Raw genomic sequence first — 23,670 nt, 5'->3', positions numbered from 1 at the left:
AATAACGTAACGAAATCGTCGATTCATTGAGCAGTTATTCGCCAGGCGTATTGTGTAGGCGACGATACCAGCCTCTGCCCGTTTAGATAGCAACAACATCCCGGATGCTCGAACGATAGTGCCTCTTCCCCCGCATTTCCTCGCGCTCAATACGCATCATCCTCCGAAAATGACGGAGTTTCGCGTCCTTCGCGACGGATCGTGTGTTTCACGCGATGATCCTCCGATCCTCATACGCTTTTTATAAAACACGGCTGCTGCGAACCGTTCGATTTAACTCTAAAACGATAGTGTTGAATTTGTTGAGATTTTTTTAAATATTATAGGATTGCAAGCGATCCAGAATGAAATGCAAATATTTGAAATATTGCTCGATATTTTCGAAATACTTGAAATATTGCTTGATATTTTCGAAATACTTGAAATATTACTCGGTAGTTTGGGAGTATTTGAAATATTACTTGATATTGTCCAAATATTTGAGATATTTCTACCACAGAATATTTCCAAAATATTTGCGATATTACTTCTAATATTTTTTAAAAAATTTGTTTGTAATTAATTTTTTTCACATATATTGAAGAAAAAAGATGACTGCGATAAAACATTTTTAATTGAGAATACTTACGATAATTCTATATATACGTAGAGCGATGTTTGGAAATTGAAGTTGACCAAACCGAGATTAAAAAATGATTTTTCTTGTAGTGGACAATATTACGAATGATTTGCTTCGTTTCTCATGATGTTGGCTCAACTTTGATGTGAGCAAAAATATAGAAGGAAACAAACGGGGGATGTTTTTGTGTAACAGACTGGAAAAAGAGTTTTGCTCCGATAAATGGAGGGTTTGTAAGCGAGGACATGGAAAGATGGTTCCCGTCGTCGGTTGGATAGGTGGCTCGATGAAAGAAAAGTCTTTTATGTTATTTGTTAGCTTCGTTTTTGTCGATATTTGTTTCGTGTTACAGATGAGCAAAGGACTGTAATATCTCAGGGAAACGCGAAGTTGGTTTTGATCGAAGGAAGCAATCAATACTTTGAAAGTTACCATATTCTATCAAATAAAATATTAAATAAGGTTTTTCTTTAGATCATCCCGTAAATAATGCGGTTTTGTTTAGAATTGAACTTAGATCAAATTTTCTAAGAAAGAAATTTTATGTATAAAACAGCAATGGAAAATTTGCAATTAGTAGAAATATTAGAAAACATTATAAAATATAAGGAGAAGTACATCAATTGTTGGCAGATATTTTTGTTTAATGTTAAGAATTATATACTGTATTTAATTGAGAAAGAATTATTTATGAGATTGTAGGAATGTAATTTAAAAGTACTTGCAATGCAATGTCAATTATCGATAGATTAAATTAAATAGATTAAATATATCAATATATCAAGACTCCTAATACAGTGAGTCGTAAGCTCTTCGACAGTTTGGTTGGGAATGCCTCTAAGACGCCAACAAAACCCTTTTGTCTCCTCCTTCCATTCGTCATCACTCAAGAAGGTTCATTTTAATGTTTACATCATAACCTCTCGTAAATTAGCTGTCATCACTTTTAGCAAACCACCCAACTCAGTAAATAATTGTCTTCCCAAAATGACATTAACTGTATTAAACTATACTACATAAACATACTCACTCATTCTTAATATTATAATATCCTCAAAAAAATTATCTGTCTTTTACTAATATTATTTAAAAACCACTATTAACTTCAATCTTTCTTTCTGCAGCTAAAAACTGCAATAAAATTTTTCAACTGTTTTCATCTTATGAACACAACTGTCTTGAACTGTTGCACGTTCAAATGCAAACAACAAATAGGTCAGCAGGTAACTAAAGTTATTTGAAATAGTCGAATTGCCAGCGCGCTATCAACGACAGTTTTAATCGTGTAGATTTGCTTACATTAACAGAATGTTGAGGTACGGAGATTGATGAAAACATCAGCGAGAAAAAATATTTCAATCTTCCGACTATACCAGAGTATCCAACTTGTTGCTGAAAAATTAACGCGAGATTCGATCCTGATTCTGTGTATCATATATTAAACAAAGCATACATACATTGAAAAAAAGCAAGATAGGTTCTAAAAGTACTATAAAGTTCTATATACAAAATCCCATATTTATTTTCAAACGAAACAGAATTCCAACCTCCGCAAATACACACATATCAAAGCCTCATCTTACATTCAATTTTTCATCTTAACCAAACCTCGATTCAGAACAAGAGACTTGAAAACATGAGCATACGCCGACTGTTAAATTATTCAACTTCTCTACGATGCTTGATACGTTCACGCATAAAGTATATTACACATCTCGTGTACCGTTTCATGTATTCGGTGAAGCTTCTTTACAAGCTCTTTACAAACGCCCACGACTGCACCGCGGTGCCTTTGGAAACTGTATATGTTCCATTCCTTGAAATTATTTCGCCGTCTCCGTAGCCACTCGGCATCGAGATGAGTAGCGAATTCTCTGAGCGTTCATAGGGCTCCTACTCACGATGATCCTAGGAAGAGGGTCCTTTTCTCGACCAGTGGAAGGAATTCCAAAAGGGCTAGCGTAAAAACGGCAGGGAGAAGAGAGAGAGGTTGGCCAAAGTTGGCCGGCTATACACTTTGAAGAGAAAACCGGCCAGGACGAGAGAAGCGGAGAATCGATCGAAGCTTCGAAGCCTGTTCTACCTATGGCCATGGCTATGGTTCCGCTCAATTAGCTCGTAGTAGAGACAAAGGGGCTACCGACGGTTTTGGCAGTTGACGACGAATCTCTTTTCTCTCCTTCTCCTCTCCGTGTCCTCTCTTCATCCTCCACCCTATGTATCTCTCATTTTTTTTTATTTTGCTTCGTTACTCCATCGTCTCTCTTAGGGACAACGATCTTGATAGAGGGTGCCGTTTACGCGACCCGTAATTTTTTTGCGAGCTTAACGTAATACATACACGAGGCAGTTGACGAGGGGAGGGTTGAAAAAAAAGGGAATCTGATATATTATGCTGGTGCTTGAAATCGTTGATCATAGCGCTGTGGGCCGTGGATAAAAATATCCTTCCACTGGAATTTCTTTTTCCACTTTTTTCTTTCTTTTCCATTTTTGTCTATTTCAGTTTTCCATTTTTTAATTGTCATAGCGTATGTTAAGGTTGTCTCGGTGGCTTTCTCTTTTTTGATTTCGTTAGTCTCAACTGGTGGCGAGTCTCTCTGGCAAAAAATTGCTCATTAACCGCGAGCCATAAAGCTCTCATCGTTTATTGTTCCGAGAACTACGCGAACCACCGGAGGATACTAGGAGAAAATGGAATCGTCCGCCTGCAGTTAATGCAATGCGCGGGATTTGATGCGATTTATGAATGAAATTAACGAAGTTTCCGTTTAAAACCGGCGGCGGTGGTTGTGTACCACGTATGTTTTTGCTTTCAAAGGACGCCCACATCAAAGAAAGAATATTTCGGAATACGTTTGCTGGAAACAGCTGAAAATTACATTTCTGCTGACGCGGCCGGTTTCCGTAGAAGAGTTCAGGATTCAACTAGCTTTCGTAGCAGCGAATAAAATTGCGTCACGGGAATCTACAATGAATCCATTGACTTATTTTACAAAGCCTCCTATCTTGCACTGAGATTGAAATGATCCTCTAAGTTGGAATTATTTCATATGATCTCGTTATTATTCAAACTGAAAAAATCTAATTTTAACTCAAGAGATAATTATATATGTACTAAACAAATAATAAAAGAAATTTTAACACAGTAACGATAATAACATTGGTTATAATGATGTTTTTTATCGTATATCTGAAGTTATATATTTTTCAGAAAGGAATGAATAGCAAATTGTATGTGTCCTGTAAAGTATTTTGAGGATACACAATGTGTCACATTTCCGTTAATTAATTTCTAACATTTATTAATTTAATTAATATTCAATGTAATCATCTTTCGATGCATGTAACATTGGAAACAATATTCTAAGTAGAACGAGCACGAAACTGATCAATACTTGAGAATGTACATGAGCATATACAACGAATCCGCTTAGCCCGTTCCGTAATTCATTCAGAAACAACGCGAGCTACAGAAAATAAAACCGTTCGTCGATATCTTGGTGAATCTATTCACGGCGGCCAGACTAGAATTTGCGAGGACATCCCTTTGTTTTCCCTTCTCTTTCACGTGGCCGTGGCCGGGACACTTGTTTTTACGGCATCCGAGCGTGAAACTGGACGTGCTTTCGAAGCCAGTGAGTAATGTTAGCCGCAATTCCGCGTGTCCTCTTTTACTACATTACAAAAGCGACCGTACAACCGCGGTCTTCGTATATAATACAATACAATAAGAACGCTCGTAACCCTTTAATGAACATACCAGACTAATTTTATTACATTTACTTTATCCTCTATTTATAACTCTGTCGACGATTACTCACTCGAATAGTTTTTGAAAATCGAAAATACCTTTTTTCAATAAATCGTATAGCAGATTTGGAAATGGCAGTGATTGTTGTAGAATTGTGTTTAAAAGTAAAATTGAAAAGGTTTACGTGCGTGAAATTGTTAGAGATTCGTGATCAAAAGAATTCTCTGAAATTAATAAAGAATTTTCAGTGTTAACATCCTTTTTTTCTCCTCGACACTAACAGGTTTCCAACGATGCTGAAACCCTAGAAGTTGCAGGATTCATGGACCTCGAGTATGCCTTGGTTACTTTTTGAGAACTAGATCTGGTAGTCCATCATATCTTGATACAGTAATATATTATCCCATAAATTAAATGGTAGTTCAGAGCAAAAATTGTATAATACAGAGATTGAAAAAAGATCTTGGATCATGGAAATCTTTAATTTAGGGAAACTGTAGATTAGATTATCTTTCAGTTGTATGATAAACAAAATAAGATTGAGAAAATATAGAAATTGTAATATGCCATAGAAAGTTATTGAAAATAATCAGAAAGATATAAATCAGGACTAGAGAATGGTATTACTATACACACTATGTAAATACTTTATTTAAACTTTCTATAAAACCAAGTAATTTATTCTGATGATGAACACTGCTCATATTCTTTGTTTAAAAATTATACGTGTGCCAAATTTCTATTATTCAAACAACATCCACCAGTTATCGACGTCGTTCGAATAATTATGAACTGTAGTGTATACACGTACGATTCACCTAAAGCAGAACTAACAAGTCACAAGTACAATATCGGACACCCACATCATTATCACGAACTGAAATACCCAACACCCTTCAAACAATCACGATACTTGTTTGGTCTACCGCAATATCCACGATTATTCCCGGGAACCAGTCCGGACCTCCATTATTCCCGCTATAGAATAGTCTTTGGCAAACCCAAAGCGCCATAGTGTTCGATGATTCGGCAAAGATACTCATTGGGACGAGACGAAACGCGTCGCTTCAAAGAACGCCAGGAATAAGGTTGGACGGATGGAAATGGAAAGTTTCATCAGTGGAAGTAAGATTGCAGCGACCATGAGCAGAAAACGAGGAGACAGATAAGTGTTACAGTGGATAGGGACAGGTACATGACGTTCATCCTCCCCATTGGCAAAGAAACCCTTGAAATCGGTTTCTTTGTCTCGGCCAGCAGACAACAATGTAGCAACACTGGCTCCTCGCTACTTTTTTTCTTTCGTCGCCGCGAAAATATTGCGCATAGTCTTGATACGACATCTGTTATTTTCTCTGGTGAATAGCTTGGTGTCGAAGATCGATTTGTTATATTGAAAAATTCATAACGTTTTTGACAGTGGATCAACTTTTTTCATATTTTGTGCTTTTATTGTATGTTTGATGAGTAAACTGTGGATTTTTATACATTTATGGAAAATTTAAAGCTGCCAAAATGTGTAAAATATAATAGGCAAAAACGTGCAAAATATGATAGGCAAAATGTGCAAAATATAATATGCAAAAATATAAAAAGTATTCAGAATGAAGTGCTTGTTATAGGATTTAATGGGAGAAACAAATTATGTAGTTCCTATTTTTTTGACTATGTTAATAAAAATATGAAACTGTGTAAAAAATTCTTTCAACTTTTCAAATAATTTAATATCTTTTTGCTTTTTTTCTATAAAGATACACAATCTTCAAATTTTTTTTTACTTTTCGAACAATATTATTTGTGTGAAAGATGTTTTGTTAGAAAGATTCAATGGATCGAGGCATTAGTGAGACTACACATATGGAAGTTTCTCGAGTCAAGGTGGATTCTATTGAAAAAAGAATATCAGGAATAAAGTTAATTTCGAAGAGTCTTTGGGCCACCGGTCGTAATCAGAAATTCATCAGGCGGAGTTTTGATGGGTTTAAGAACAGCTGGCTCTGGTAGCCGTGAATTCTTCGCTGCGGATTTGATAAATTGTTCGCTGCTATTGGCGCAGTGTTCCGTCTAAATCGTTTCCTCGTTCTGTGATAAGTTTCCATTGTGTCGTGCACTGAGTTAAGATTTATCACCCGCGTGCAATCTTCGAATGTTCAAAAATTTGTGTCGCGATGCGATCACCGCGATCCTTTCGATATTTATTATAAATATCGAGTAAAACTCTAGCGAAAATATCACAACCTCGGTTTTAATTTTAATTCAGTAATTGTCAACTGTGATACAGTTTATCCGAAATAGTGATCAATAAAAAAAAAAGAAAAGAATATAAGAAAATTTCCTACTGGAATCCTATAACCTCCAAAAAATATCATCTTCGCTGCGTTTCTATCACAAGCGTGTAGTATATTATCGCGAACTCTGTCACTTAACGCTTTCACAAAAGGAAGTTGCGGTAACATAGCCGAAGTAAAAATTGAACTTTATCCAGCAAGTGGATCAAAAACTTAACATCACCGTCGAAGGCACGCGAGGTCTATTTATCAGCGGAAGATCAAAGCGCAAAAAGCACTGGATAAAAACGACTAGGCTGAGAGTTGGGTGCTCGGTGGGTGGCTCGTAGCCTTCGGGACAGACTCCATTTATCGAACCAATCAGGCCCTAGATACTTGCTTCTCAGAAAAGAATTCCGATTTTTCGCCAAGAACACTGCCTCGTAATAATCCTCCTCCGGCCGCATAACTAAATATATTCCCCATTAAGACCCTCCTTTGAGCGCTGCACCGCAAACGAATCGAATTATATTGCATCCATAATAATCTTGGTACGAGCTATACAGAGTGTTTCAAGAAGTTAGGGTCAAACTCCAGGAGCACCAAAAGTAATATTCAACGAAACAGGCAAAAATATCTTGTTCCTCGTAACTACTATCTTATAACTTCGAAAATAATGCTATCTATTTTAGCGAGATTTATAAAGTTCTTTCTGCTTATTTTGACGAGTGCTATATGCTCCCGAAATTTGATACTTTTTGAAACATACTGTATATTCAAGAAAGAGAGAAAGGAACACAAACGAAACTTTTTAGTCGCGAGAGTTTATCGCAATGAGAAAATCGCCGGTGACTTAAGGCCGGACCAAGAGTCGACCAGTTGTTGCAATTAATCATCTCGCGAAGAATGCGTATCTAATTCTCTAATGACGACAACGAATAACGACGAACGACGACCCGTTTCCGCCATGCAAAACCTGATCGCTGATTTCCTCGTGCGACTTCAACAACTAGTGTTCGTACATATCTATATATATAGACACGGAGCGGAAAGGAACGTAAAGCGCGGGATTTATTGGCAGTTCGACGGAAGTGAGACTCGTCAGCTTGACCACGGACGCGGGCCAATTAGCGACGCTGCGTCGCCCGCGGTTTTCTTTCCTCGACGGCTCGTTTCTCTCAACCAGCAGTTCGTTTTATCTTCTTTCTGCAGGTAGGACAAAGGAATCAAATGTCTTATAATGTGATTCGAGGGACTGGGTCTAGGGCAAGATGAAAGAATTTCATATTGATCGATATCGGTGGGTTGAGAGATGGATTGAAAAGAAATTCCTGGTTCTTCTAATTCTTAGGGATTTTTTATTAGTATAAGGGAGTGACGTTTGTATTACTATACTTGTATGTGTGCCGTGCATAAGTAAAATTTTACAAGCCACAAGTTGTAAGAAGAAATGTTACGTGTCATAAGTTACCCAAATTGATAAATTCTATTGCATATGACAGCGACAAATTTGGCAATAGAATAAATGAAATTTTATAAGTTACCCGATATCTTGACAGGAAAATTTGTTGGCTGTCAGACATGGACGCATATATGTACATCATACGTACTCACGTACGTACGTACTACAAAGATTAGGAAATTCAGAAAAAGATTCTTCACACATAAATACTCATTTTCTTTTCGGAGAAAGATGGGCTTGTACTATTTTCCACTAAATCCTTTAATTATTAACAACCAATATCGGTAGCGAATCAGCGAACATTCTGATATATCGTCAAAATTCTACATCTATCCATCTCTAGTTCATTCTTCACCAGTTAAAGCTTTAATTTTAGACAGAGTTGAAGGTTTAATTAAGGTTAAAGCTTTCTAATCTCATACACAACGAGTCCTATTCACTGCGTTAAACTCTATAAAATCTGAACTCCATACATATTTTACGCAATCCTATTGAACAACGTAGAATGACGTAGTCTGATTTAACGTAGGGACGCACGCAAACACAATGTCGCCAATATGCTCTCAGTCTCTCATCTTTGTCAAATATCGGCAGCAATCTACATCTACTCATAACGTCTTATTACGAAGATGAGTGCCATGAAGTATACTAATCGCGTGTACGTATATGCCTAACATGCCTGTTTCGAGCCGATCGAATTCCGCAATTACTATCGATTCTGAGCATCGGTAACCGGTATTCTTTCGAGAACAATGGAGTATTGGCCGGCTGAATACGACTTAATCCTGCTCTCATGATACAATCGCATTAGGATTGCAACAATATACCTGGCCACGCAACGGCCGGTGTCAGAGAGGAACAAAAGTGGGTTTGTACTCTCTCCGGACGATCCTCGAATCCTCGAGAGCAGGCTAATAAACGGGCTTCGTTACGGCGAATCGGCTTAATTGAAAGCTGAAATACGCGGCCGCGGGCGTCAGCCGCAGACTTTTCTACGTTCGAAACGACGCGATGTACGCGGTTAGAGTGATCGCTCGGACCCACCTCTTCGATGTTTTCCATCGACCGTTTTTTCAACGGCTCCTCCTGCACAATTCGAGTAATATTAATAATGAAATTTTACAAGACAAGAGTCATCAATTACTACACAACAGTAATACATTTTCTCGCACAATGCGTTCGGTGCTAAATCAAATGAAATTTTACAATCAAAGTTTACAAATCATCTTATTACCGTAGTCAATAAATTATTATGGAACAGAGCTCCAGTGTTTCTTCAAAATTGTTTGTACGCTTTATTGTGATCAATTCTAAGAATGTTACATGAGACGTAGAGAAAAATGACGATCTTGTGAACGTTACATTTTAGAATACTTAAGTAAAAAAGACTTTGGTACTTGCAATTATGTATTTATCCTACTTCGTCCTGATAAACGAATTTATGGAAGTAAGTCGTTTGTTTTTTGATATGTTGAATACTAATCATGCATCTGAATAATAAACTTGAGAAATTTGCAAAAAAAATGGAATTGATGGAAGAGATTTATAGACATATTCCGAAAAGACTAACTCCGCAAATAATTGGATTCCAGATCGTAATTCATATTCACGCAACAATAGACATGAAAGGTGCCAAAAATACGAGTTATTGGCGATCTCGTACAGTAAACAAGAACTACTATTCTGGGGAGAATAAATCCACAAATACAAATATTGTATTGAACGATAAAGCCGAAGTTGCAATTCCAGATTTACGTAAAAGAAGTGCAGAAGGTGCCAGAGGTACAGGTTACTGTCAATAGTATATGAAACGGGAATAAGATATTTGAGATTCGCGTGCAGGTGCTAACCAACGGAGTTCTAACCGCCATTTTACGAGGCATCATAATTTCGACCATCAATGTTGGCACGTTGCCAAGAACCGGCCGGCGGCTAGATGCTCACTCGGATAACCGGCTAATGCCGAGGTTTACGCTCTTTTTCGTCCACGAATAGGGTAGTGATCTCCGCGGCGGGCCCTGGAGTCGAGTAATTGGATACCAAAGTCGGGCTATATAATGAAGAGATTATTCGCGCTGCAAAAGATAAGGACCGCGAAATCGCGTTTCAAATTTTCGAGGATCGAGGTTTCTTCGAGCGATCGCCGGTTCCATTTTACGTCGAAACTCGCACCGTGAAATTGATTTGATAACACGTTCAAGCTACATTTTTCACGGTGAAAATTATTGCGATAAAAGGGTGAATTTTATAAGAATAAATTGGCGATTGGACCCGTGAAATTTTTATCGTAGAGGATCTTGAAAGATGAATCTGATTTTCAGATGGCGGATTTTCCACGGTGATGGTAGATGGAACTTTGTCGGGTTAAAAGAAGGGATTAGTTACAGCGTATAAAGTCACTACGTATTTTGAAGAATTATCGTAATGAAAGTAAGCAACTTGGGCGGCATTATTGGGTAAAGAAGGACGTAAATGGAAGAGCGTTTACTGTTCGATATTATGAAGGTGTAAAGTACTTTTTATGATAGTTCTTATATCTTTTTATGAAATCGTTATAAGTGAAAAATAAATTCGTGATATATGAAGAAAACATGGGAAGAACGCTATTCAATTGATTTGTTTATTTTTATGTCTCTTGATAGATAAGTTGCAAAGAAATTTTCTAGGCAATCATATTTAATATTATAACAATCGAAACTTTTGAAACTCCAATAGAGTGCAAAGTACATATTTAATTTTAAAATCAGATAAAAGGACTGTTTTGGTAACATGGAATTGCTTACCATGTTCTTTCCTTGCGGTCTTTATATTGATAGAATAATTCGATTGGACTTCAGTGGTTTCTCTCTCACATGTATTGGCTGATTTCAGACAAGTGTCTTCACGATTGCTGTAATACCACGTTGTCTATTAGCGACTAAGTAATACCTATCGCATCTCATAAATGTTCACTTGAGAAAAACTAGACGAGCTGCACGCACGCAATTAATAACCATAGCGACGGAGGCGAGGCAGAAAGTGCTCGATAAAATATTAAACTTGCCAGGTTTCTGAGGTCCCGTCTGTCTGGTTAAAGAGTTCCAAGTTAACGCCGCGTCTTAACCAATTTTCTATGAATGGTTGACGCGGTCGTTCTCGTTTATATTCTTCGAGAATTTCTATGCGTTTAAAAATGAAAGAAAAAAGGAAGGAACGATGGATGTGAAAGATGATGGAAACGCGTAGTATCGCCTAAATTAATCGTGACGACCTAAATGACGACGGCTGAGCCGAATCCGAATTCATAAAAATGTTTAAGGCCAATTTGTCCCGGAACACCGTTGGGAGGAGGGGAAATCGTAAATTATGGGGAAAATGATCGATAGTAATTGCTGGAGCTCGCATTGCTTCGCTCGATCGCGATTAATGCGCTAAATACCCCGTGAAATATTGTTTGAGAGAAATGAGCTTATAAAAAATGGAATATCTGAAAAAAATTGAGCTTTTTTCGTGAGAATATGTATTTCAATAATTCATAGAAAAATTGTTTGTATCGAATTTTGCATATTCTTATGCCAATATCAGATGTATAAAGTAATTCAAGTGTCTGGAGTAAATATATTTTATTAATACTGCTATAGATTATCCCAACTTATTGTTATGAAACAGTATTCGAAAAAATAAAATCCACAGATGAGATTATCAAATCGAAATTAGATGAAATTGATGAATTGTATAAATTGTTTATATGAAAATCTGGAGGTGAATTTTATTTACGAAACAACATCTAACAGACAATTAAAAACTACAAGTTATGAAAGAATGATATGGATATGGAAAAATTTGGAATGATATTAACGTCGTATCGTAAAGTCGAAAGTTGGTGTATAAAAATTTCCAGCAAATTCTCGCCAAATTACACAATATCGAACAACATTCATAACTCTTATTTGGTGCTGTTAGCACCCAGCCGTATTGTCCACAGTAATCACACTTGATCAAGTACAGGGAGAAGCGAGCTCGCGTTCGATAAAAAGGGATCAGTTTCCCCGGTGCAATCGTGAAAATTACACGTCTCAGTCGGGTGGTCGAATTACGTTAGTGCACGTGTTCACCGAACCTCGAAAATCATACACCTCCGAATCTCGTTCCATTTGCGAGTTCGCATCGAGAAGATCGAAAATCGCTACGGTAGAAACTGCTACTCTTAATCATCGGTGCCAACCGACAAACATATTCAAGCTTCGTCAAACTTCATAAAGCGGATTCTTTATCCTTCAAAACGTTCGTTTTACGCTTAGAAAAAAATCACATAGTCGATCGAAACGATCATATTGTCGATTTAGTTCGAGGAAATATAATGTACAAACGAATGTAAAGCAATGGGGATTCTATAAAATTAAAAAATGTAATATGGCGAAATTGTTCGAGTAATATGGGTTATCATCGTGAAAGGGATATACCGTTACGAAACGCGATAATCACCACGAAATATTTCATCGCGAATCGTGTGCGTGAAACGGGTCGACGCTTCGAGAAACCGATTACCGTGTCGTTAATTATCGAAGCCGGGCCATTTGTTTTTCAGACGATAGTAATTGACCGGAGCCGTTGACGGGGTGCGCCTATCCATTGTACAAGACGTGGTTACATTGGAAAGGTGGTGCATGCACTGAACCAAGATCGGATTCAATATTTCGCGTGGTTTCAAACGACTGGGTGGTCAATGATATCCGTGTTTCTGTTATCGATCAAAAATCAATGTACTAAGGATGCGCGATATATGGGCTAGCGTGTAAACCATCTGTCGATTTTAATGAGATTCGCGAAATGATATGAATATTTTTTAGAATTAAAATGTTTCGTTTATTCTGGGATGTTGGACCACAACTGATTCGTTAAGGGAAAAGGAGGTATACATTGTAACAGAAATATGAAAATATTTTAAACGTAAGAGGATATCGTTGTTAACGTAATGAAATTTAATCATTAGAATAAAGTATCGAGTAGTATTTAGAATTTGTCTTATATGTGAATTTGTTCCTTATTTAGAGATTTCTTGCAACCACTTGTTAATTGAAGTTAATTCATATTTGTTCATTTAGTTGTTTAGTCGTAATTTAACACTGTTATGTTGTTTGTAGTTAAAAACGTTTCTTATACCATAAAATTATATTAGCATACTATAATAAACTGTATTACATAATATCTTACTAATTCGATAGAAACTATCCTGGATTTTCAAAGTCGTGCATCTGACAGTGAGCGAGTAATTTGAACTCTAAAATCGAAAAAAATAAATCAATCCGACATAGTTTGAAATTTTTAGCTCCAAAACGTTCGAATTTATTTATCCCAAAACATCGTATTATTCTCACCATAAATTAATCGATGCATAAATCAGATTTTCGCGTTCTGGCGTTAATCCAATATTAAACAGAATCGATAAAACATAATTTCGGGATAAGTCGTACGTTCACGAATCATGGCATTAAAATTGAAGTTTCGGCCTGGAGGATCTCGAGCGTGCGTTGTTAATAGGTCATTACGCAAGCGTAATGGAAATCGATAATTAATTGATCCGGCGAGAGTGCACGACCCCTCGCACCGTGTTAATTGACTCTTGAATATTTATGATTAACGAATTAGCAGCGTTGCTGATCGCTTAATCCGATGCTTGAGAGTCGCCTGTGTGGAATTACACTTTTAAAGCGGACTTACGGTTTCTTGGTTCAACACGTCGCTTGATTACCACTCCATTTACCGCTTCATTAAGTGGTTAACGTTTTGGTCTACCAAACAAATGTTCATCCTGTGTGATGATATTGCACTCTAACACACGTATATGTATATGTTGCAGTTACGAATAACTTGTAACTTCAATTCTACTTCTTTTCTTTTTTTTTTTTTGTATCTTGTATTTTTGTTTTATTTACACCATTTTGAACATTTTTCTATTCTCAACGATATAAATTTCAAAGATGTAGTATCTGTTAGCATTTTTATATCAAGCTTCGAGTTTTGATATAGCATAAGTCTTTTATCACCAACGAAAAATTATTAATCGTATGAAACTAATATCAAAAAATTTCTAAAAAGAAAAAAGGAATGAAAACCTTTGTAGTTCGCCAAAATGAAAACGAGATTAAGAAATATAAATATCGAGGATCGCAACAGATTTGACACTAGATATCATAACTTGAATCCGTACAAATCAATGATCACGATAAAAAGAAACTGCCAAACGATAACATAAGCACATTATAAACGTATTGGTTAAGCGATCAAAAAGCGAAGACAGTTCAGGGAACAATTTACTTAACTCATAATACAATACGTGCATAATATAATTTCCGTGCGTCTGCTCGAAAACACGCGACGTATTCGATACCACGTATGTCCAATTATGAATAACCGATAGGTCGGTTAAAGCGCAGTCGGAAACGTTATCCATTGCAGTGGCATGCAACGAAGGCACGCGTGGCTCCGTGGTCGCGATCAGATACCACATTGCACTTTCGCGTGCGCATACCGCCGCGTTTTTGCAACTTTTGGTATTCTGCATATCGGTTCGCTACTAATGAGCCCGTTGTCCGCGCGCTGGGATTCACTGCGATCCCATCGTATCCGCCTCTACAATTCTCTCTCTCTCTCTCTCTCTCTCTCTCGTCGTTTATCACGATCCTATTCCGTCCGGAGCGCGGGCAATTTGCGGTTTAGGCAGCCGACTTTCGCGTGGTCGCTGAAAACGTGCCACGGCTCGCGCGGATGTTGACGAGAACCGGGGTTGGATAACGAGAAAACGTGTGGCCCTGGTTCGTTAAGGTTCCATCGTGTCCTTGTTGCGATTTGATAAGGTAATGGTTGAAACGTGTGACGAAAAAGCTGCTTTGCAGATTAAGGAGAAGGATATTTAGGAGAATAGAAGCTAAGAGAGGTGGATGTTAAGAATCTTTGGGGGTACGTAGAAAGGCTGTGTTGAAAATTGAACTGGGGTTAGTTGAATTCTTTTTTAAAAATTCGAGCGTCATTCAAATATGATATTTGAGAAATGAATATTCAAGCAGTAGATGATTTTATTTGACTAGATGTTAGTATAAAATATTTGAGAAAGAATTCTTTAAGTAATGTATGATCTTATTTGTCTATATACAATTTACAAGTGTTAATTAATTTACAAGTGTTTATAACTAGAATGTGAATTTTTATAATTTGTGGGAAGTTTGAAAGTGTGAAATTAATATGCAGAAATATGTAATGTACCCAAAATAAAGTATTTGTTATGATATTTAATGGAGAAAACAAATCGTTGTTTAAAATCCATCTCTTTAGCTATGTTCATGAAAGCATGAAATTGTATTAATATCTACGGTATATTTATAATCTTCCTTTTTTGAAACAAGACACATGTTTAATATTTTCCATGAAGTATTAAAGTATACATAAATATTTTTGAAGTGCAAAGGATTAAGAAAGTTCCTCGCGTTCTCCGTAAATAATCACGGACAGGTAGTATCACCATGTAAACAGCTTGGTGCTGGTTCCCTGAAATAGACCTTCGAAAATTAGACATAAAACCTTGTTTAAACTTCGAGGTCCGCATGGAAAGCAGGATCGTCGTAATTGTTCTGACCTCAGCAACAGGGTAGGACTTGGGTGTAAGCCGAAGAACTTGTCATCTGTAACGAACCCGACCGTAGGAGGTCCTCGTTAGAAGCCTTCAGGATGCAGGTTCGGTCGGTCGCTTCGCTTTACATATTCATGCCGTTCCGAATCTCGTTCGATGCGAACCGTGAATTTCACAGTTGCCAACTGCTCGTCGCTTTATAAGCTTAGCTCGTTCTTGGAATCGTAAAAGATGCTGCGTATTACCGCGAGGGCCAAACTACCATCCTTTAAAAGCTTACAACGTAATAGAATATTCGATAGGATCGAGTTAATAGCCACGCTGGCAGAAGATTATGTCTCGTGGTTATTTTGAAGATTACAGAAATTTTCTTTACTAGTTGTTCTGTTTGACAGGACACTTAGAGCATTGTTATGATTTTATTTAAGGTAATTTTGAGAGGGGAGTTTAAAGATCTCATATCTAAATATTTCAAGAATACCAAATATTACATTATACTTGACAAAATGGATCAATTCGGCAGGTATGGCATCGTTTTGTGAAATTGATTCGTTACTTTAACTTAAAAATCACCCTTGTAAATTGGAATTGTAGATATATGTTAGTAATGCTTATTTCATGAAAATGATGTATACATGTATTTACTCTCAAGCAACAGAATTACTCAAATTCTTATAAAAATGGGGAAAGGTTTACAAGAATGTGATGCAAAATTCACTGAATTATAACCACCATAACAGAACAGTACAGATTTGAAGAATAGTTTTGAGAATGAACTTAAGTAACTGATTTGTCTGATCCTACAGTCTTCACTTCTACTTAAACGATCCTATTGTTAATTAATTTTTAATTAACTATAAAAACTCGAGTAACATCAAGTTATACGGAACCAAGAGTTGAAATTTCAACCGAGTGTGTATCTTCGTGGACACCATACGCGTGTCGCATCGTAACATGGTTAGATTTTGTAATTGTACGCGTTAGAATCGTGTCGTCTCTTAGCGGAGCCATTTAATTCCACTTAACATCAATTTCACGTTCGCCACCCAATTAAAATTATTCACCGAGGATCAATTACCGCACCCACGAAGCATCCAGACGTCAAGGCCGAGGTACGATAAACCAGTCTCGTGTTTCAGTGAAACCGGTTGCTTCATGGTGTTTCACGCGCGAACAGAAACATCACACGAGGATTTCGCGGACGCAATTAGATCTCTGAAAACTGCGTTCCAATTAACGCCCCCGTAGATCCCTGTGGCTCGCTGTCATGTTTCATGCAACCGCCTCGGGCAAGTATCTTACACCTGTGACCGGTTACAAAGTAATTGTAGATCGAAAGAGGTATTCGTGCGTTCGCCTGTTTCATTCGATCAAATTTATCGTTACACGTACATACTACGTACATGTAGAATTATGATGCAACTCGAATGCGAATATATGGAGTTTAGATGGATCATCGGAAGAAGTTTTAGTAGCAAAATGAGATATAAAAGTAATAACTCTATTTTTGAATATGTTATTGATTTCTATTTATTGTTCTATTTATATGTTTTGAGAAAATTTAGGTAATTTGTGGGGAAGGAAGAGAATGAAAAGAAAGAAGGATAAGGGGGAGAAAGGGAACCATCAAAAAGTAAACAACCCTTTAGAAGTAGTATTTACTTCTATTTACTGCTGCTGCTATTATTCTAAATTTTAATTAATTATATCATTGACAAATTATAATACAAGAGTACCTTGCAAAGTACAAGAACATAAATGTAGATGCAACTATGATCGATTTCGTTCTATCGTGTAAGAGATATGTTCCAATAAAAATTCAAATTTTCCCGTCGAAGGAAAGTATGCCGTTAACCGAAACAAACATTCTTTCTTTTTCCCTTTCTGACATAATTCACCGTGCGATAAATCCCTTTTCAACCAGCGAGAGAGAGAGAGAGAGAGAGAGGGGGGGTGGAAATGCCGGAAATAATTCGCGAAGGAAGCTGCGTGGCGAAATTTACGGGCGGCGAGCTTTTTAGCAATTTATATCCGGCCAGGGCAAGATTGTTGTTCACCGGCCATTAAAACGGCACGACATCTCGCATTGTTCTGGGCCAATAGCACCGGTGAGCCATTTTTCACGAGAATATTATATCTTCCGACCGATAGCAGAACACGGACTCCCTTTCTTTCTCTTTCTATCTCTCGTTGCCACGATCCGATTCAACGATTCGAACAGCGAATGGCTCACGCCAGTTCCCGGGCAACGTTCCAAACCAGTGAATGACGCCCACTCAAAGAACTTACGTAACGACGCGCGCCGATGCAGCAGAAAAACACGTTCATTCACGTTTTGACGATGGACAAGCAGTCGTTGCACCGGTCGATTCAAGATATCGCCGTTTTTTTTCATTCCTACTTACATCGATGCGCACTCGCACGTTTCAACTTCCAACACGTGTATTCGAATCGTTGTTACTTCGAAACATTACTCGAATATTTTTCGAGACGGAGGATGAAAGGGTCTGATCGATTTTGTCTGTTGGTGATTGGTTTTTGTTTATAGACTTGTAACACCTACTTCCACTTTGTTTAATGGGTTTATAACTTCCTTTAAGAATGTGTGACTTCTTTGAAGACTATGTTGAGTGATCTCAGGATAAATTAGAATAGGAGATAATTTAAACAGATTAGATGAGATTACAGTAGGTAAATTATGATATGCATATAGAGATAGCTGCGATAGGAAAGGATATACATTTTTTTCAGTTACCAGAATTTGTCTTTAATGTACTGTTAATCTGTTGGTAATACCGTTTCAATTTCTTTATTGCACCCTTACAAGGTACAAATTATACTGTAATATAATACGCATTGCTGGTCTTTTATAAATTTACTAAAAATACAGAGCATAACTAGCATAAGAATAAAGAATCTGCATATGTGTCTTAGTATTTTATAATTCACTAAAGATGACGATTTTAATGAGTACAAAGGATATTTTGTATCATTATTGTGTGATAATATAATACTTTAGTCCTAAAATACCACTCTTACAAGTTCCATTTTTTTCCCTCCCACTAACTTTCATCAGAAATCAATACGAACAGATAAATCTTTTTCACCAAAAATTTTCCAGTTTCCTTAAAACAACACCCAGGAACCACTACTTTAACACGCTTTTACATGGTAGCACGACGAAATTGCGACCTAACAGCACTCGTACCACGTGAGAACTCCTGATTCGCAGGCGGATGATACTCGCCGATAAATCAGGCGAGAAAGTAGCGAGCGTCGCGACTAATTCATACAATTTCAGACAGTTGGTAGATTTATCGGCAGCCTCGGCGCGTGCTCGCATGTAAATAGCAAGAGAGCGGAGCCTCGCGGCTGCTGCAAAATAATTTATCGCGTCGGTCGCGACGGCGGGGAACAACGAGCGCGTGATGGTTCGCCTGTTCTCTCTATAAATCCTTTCGTCCACAAGGGAGAGCATCGGCTCGATTACCCAGTGGCTTGTTCCAGTTTTGTAACGCACGGAGAATATCTTGAATTTCCAGTTTGTCAGGTGAAGACGTCGACGACATTCTTGAGATGCTATCTTATCAGCTTAATTAGATAAATTCTGAGAGTTAGAGATCTTCGTGGCTTCCATCATATATCTCACGTCGTTTTCGTTACGTATTCAGACGTTTTGATATTATTTTTCCAATTGTTTATGTATATGTATGTATTCGTACATGTAGAGTGAAATTGGGTCATATTAAAATTTTTTTTAATGTTTCATTGTGTGATAAAGTTACAACGAATTGCAAAAGAACAGTTGATGTTAAAAACATGACTTGACATTGATAGATTGATTGAATAGAATGATAGATTCTAATAATTATATTGTATATATGTAGCATAATCTAGGATATGAAATTTACGATATTATAATTGTAGTTAATCCAGAACTTAATGTTAGCGTAAACCTCAATGCCAGACCTTGATACTAATCTTAATATTAATCTACAATCTATGTTAGACGCTCGGTGGCCGAAATGGATTGTTATACACAGAATTTAGGATGGATAGCAGACTGCTTAAAACTAACATCCGGAATCCAGTCTACATTTTCCAAAATTCCATTGGGATTCCAGTGAAATCTAGAATGAATTGCAGATGTGAGACTCGCATACTAACTCAGAACTTCTTGAAACTAAGGCACTGCACGTATTTCTCCACATTCGATAGAGCTCCCACGAAGATTCTGCGAAAATACCTCGATAGGAGTATTTGCAATTCTGTACAATTGACAGATTTCCTTTGAGAATCAATTGGGAGAAGATATATTTATATTTTCAGTTGTACAATTATTACAGTAGTCCAAATGTCCAATTTGTAATTTTTCATAGAGATTTTATAGATTTAGAACAGTGTATTTGTATGAATTTTTTAAACTTTTAAATAGAATTTATAAACTCACCGTATTAAATTTTTCACAAAATATATACATATATTTTTATTATAGAATAATAGAAAATATAATGCATTAAAATTACGATCTGTTTTATCAACATTAAATACGCTTATTTAGTTTAGTAACGCAACGTTGCGTCGTGAGGATAAGAGGGTAAAAAGCTACAATAAATTATTCTAATCTTTTTTCTCTGTATTTCTCATAGAATTTTCATCCTTATCCACTAAAAAGGGTCATATCTTATTTTTTTGTTTTTTTTTAGCACTTACACCATTTACCATCTCAACTCCTCAGTTACGAAAGCGTGTCTTGACACGAAAACCTCATTATCAGACTTTTTATAAATTTTTATATGTCTATGGACATATATAAATCCAATTTAAATAGAAATTTTTTACCAAACATATTATATTCTTCCATATTATATACATTGTGTGTATTTCTGTATCTTCAAATTTCGTAAAAATGCATAAAAATCCATGGTGTACTGATCGCAAATTCTCATTTCAGAAATCTTCGAATTAAGAATCATTTTTCCTTTCTCCAGTAACTACGGTCAGTAATATCGATGACGGCCAGAACTCGTTTCACCTAATGACACACGTAACTGCGTATCCAAGGCTGACGTAACTACTTGCGGGACAAGTTCGCGGTGAAACTCGTCGCAGCGTTCACGCAAGAATCAAAGTCTGGGTCAATGTTGCCGGCGACCAGTTTCCTCGCCAGTTTGCCTCGCGTGCATTGGTCCCGTTGCGTTTGATTTATCGTGGAAAACGACGGCGCGGCTTGTAATTAGCTTGCGGTTTCTTGGGTGGTTTAATTGGCGGTATTACTTGTTGGATGGCCGAGTGATTGATTCGTATGGGTGAATGTGTGAATCGTGAAAAGGACAGATGTGAATAGATCGTGACGCAGACACGCGTGATTATTTCAGCCATGGTTTATTATTACCTGTCTTGTCTTTTTTCTATCTTTGATTCAAGTAATAAAGGGGATGTTATAAAGTGAATGTTGTAAAGTACAATTTAAGGTACTGATTGGGTATTTATTTGACAGAATATGATTGTATCGTTGATCATTTTTATCATGACTATGACAAATTAAATATCGCTGTGGTATTACTTAAAATGTTAATTTAGACAATAAGATGCGATTGTAAAGATATTGTGTTCGTTTCAGGTTCGGATTAGGTTCGAGTCAAGATTCCTTCAATCTTTGATTTCAGTACTAAACTGAATGTTATGAAGTAAATTTTGTACAGATAAATCTTAGAAGATGCCGATTAGAAATTTATACGGTATAGTTGCATTCCTCTATCATATGATCATTTTTATCATGATCATAGAAAATTAGATAATATCCTAATGTTAATTGAAACGCTAATTTAGGTGATAAAACGAGATTGTAAACGAGAATATTATATTTGTTCTAAATTTAAGTTAGGTTTTACTCTTTTTCTATCTTTGATTTATATAATAAGGATGTTACGAGGTAAATGAAATAAAGTATAGTTTAGGCAACGAAGTATTCATTAAGGATTTATGACTTATTATACGATATATTCGTTTATTTTTTATCACGATCGCAGCAAATTAGTTATTGGTAGGATACTAATTAAAGTGTTAATTTTGATGATAAAACGAGATTGTAAAGAAGAATATTATTTTGTTTCAGGTCGTCGGTGCTTCTTATATTTATTATAGGATTATGCTTGCACGACGTCTTCGCAAAACACGTGAGTATATAAGCTTGTTATTTTATTTTGCTCATTATTTTATTCAACTTTAACGATAATTACAAAACATTTTCGACAAAACACCCACTCGATACATTCTTTTCAATTTTACTGTTTCTGAAATCACTGCCGCAGGTTGAATGAGGAACGTTATCGATCGAATTATCTTAATCAACGTAATTTGTACAAAATATGGAAACGTAGAATGTAGAATTTATGTCAAATGAGTCTCACTCATTAGCACTGCTAATTTCGAATTAAAAGCCACGGGTGACCCGTCGCGTTCGATGTAAAACGCCATATTTGAAAAGAATCGATAGTAATAAAATTCGGAGATTACAGCATCGTTAAAATGAATCTTAATGTTTAATAAACAGTCCTTTAACATGGAATATGAAACGTATTCAAACCAAGTACTACAAGGATCGTAACACGTGTTTCCGGAATGGAAAATTTAAGTAGCATATGACTATGTCATCTTATTATACCCACAATTCTTTTACATACTGGGACTGTAAGCGTATTTTTAAAAAATCGTTAACATCTCGTATCGTTTTCTGTTAGAATAACAAGATTTTCTCAAATTTTTACCTGAACTCAACATTACTCACGAATTGAATCAGAAACTTTAACAGCAATATTTTCCCAATTTGCTTTCTAGTGGTAAAACGGAAACTACTTGGCTAAAACCATTTTTCCTCGTATAAAGACGCTCGAAAGACCACGAAATGCTATTCAGGGTAAATAAACCCCAAATATCCTGAAGATATCATCCACGCGGTCCCTAATTTCGAAAGAAACAATCTCGAGGCACGAAAGGTACCACGAGAAGGTAAAAGGAATAAAAACGCGCGTTTGGAAGATCTCATCGTTATGGCGCGAATATTCGCGTGTGAAATGGAAGTCCAGCTTTGTTTTGCTAGAGAAGAATTTCAGGATGAGGGTAGAGGAGTCAAGGGGGAAGTAGAAATGTGGAAGACGAGAAACGATAATCTCGTTGCTCGGTCGCTGTTGCTGCCGTTCCTTTTGCTGTTCCATACACGTACCTACACCTTGCATCCGTCTTTCATGAGAAATAACTCACCGTAGGAATAACTCAGGATCGTGTTACCCCCTCTGGCCCTTTTACGCGACACTTTGCTCCATGAACGTGTGCCCCTTTCCCGTATTCTTGCCTCGGGATCAACTCTGCGGGTGTTCGTTCGAAGCTTTGTTCGAAGAAATTTCAATTGATTAATCGTTGAGGAAGCGGTTTTGTAATCGCGATTATAGAGGATGAATTGTGGAATAAGAAATAGGAAAACTCGTTGGAGATTTTGTGTTACTTAGAAGTTGGCTTTATGGCGTGTTTGTGGTTTGACTTGCGAAGTGTGATTCAGTTTAGGTTATCTTGGTTTTCTTTGAATATTCAGAAATACGATCCTCTTAGTTATATATTCTACGACGGGTACTTCAGTATTACGTGGAACGTACATATTTTCTGCTGATCAAGCATGAATTTGACTTAATTTAATTTTTAAAACGATAAAGCTTCTAGACAATCGAACATTTAACTAAGTAAGAAGGCTATTGAGGACAAATATGATAATTTAGATTTTTTACTTTTTTTTTAATTCAATACGCTGCCGAATAATCTTATATTACTGAACATGTGTGTTTCTCATCTCGTTAAAAGCTAATTGTATCCTTTTTTTCTTTACTAAACTTTGTGGTATTATTTAATGTGGTACTAATTATTTCTATAATACTTAGTAAGGACAATTTTCTGCCAAGGTTCTATTTT

The 23,670-nt window shown here is 36.6% G+C and overlaps 1 protein-coding gene across 11 annotated transcripts in view; it reads left to right on the top strand.

Annotated features, from left to right (window-relative positions):
* Window positions 1-23,670, top strand: part of LOC117236618 (papilin) — a 164,984-nt gene that overhangs the window by 78,144 nt on the left and 63,170 nt on the right. For all 11 annotated transcript variants that reach the window (XM_033499728.1, XM_033499729.1, XM_033499736.1 and 8 more), the window contains exon 2: window positions 21,827-21,887. In XM_033499728.1, coding sequence (XP_033355619.1) covers window positions 21,827-21,887 — 61 coding nt within the window. The remainder of the gene's footprint in view (window positions 1-21,826; window positions 21,888-23,670) is intronic.

This window comes from Bombus vosnesenskii, unplaced genomic scaffold (genome assembly GCF_011952255.1).
Source record: "Bombus vosnesenskii isolate JDL3184/JDL3185 unplaced genomic scaffold, Bvos_JDL3184-5_v1.1 scf7180000013351, whole genome shotgun sequence".
Taxonomy (NCBI): Eukaryota; Metazoa; Arthropoda; class Insecta; order Hymenoptera; family Apidae; genus Bombus; species Bombus vosnesenskii.
The sequence above is the reverse complement of the archived record's forward strand: the minus strand, read 5'-3'. Positions and strand labels throughout refer to the sequence as shown.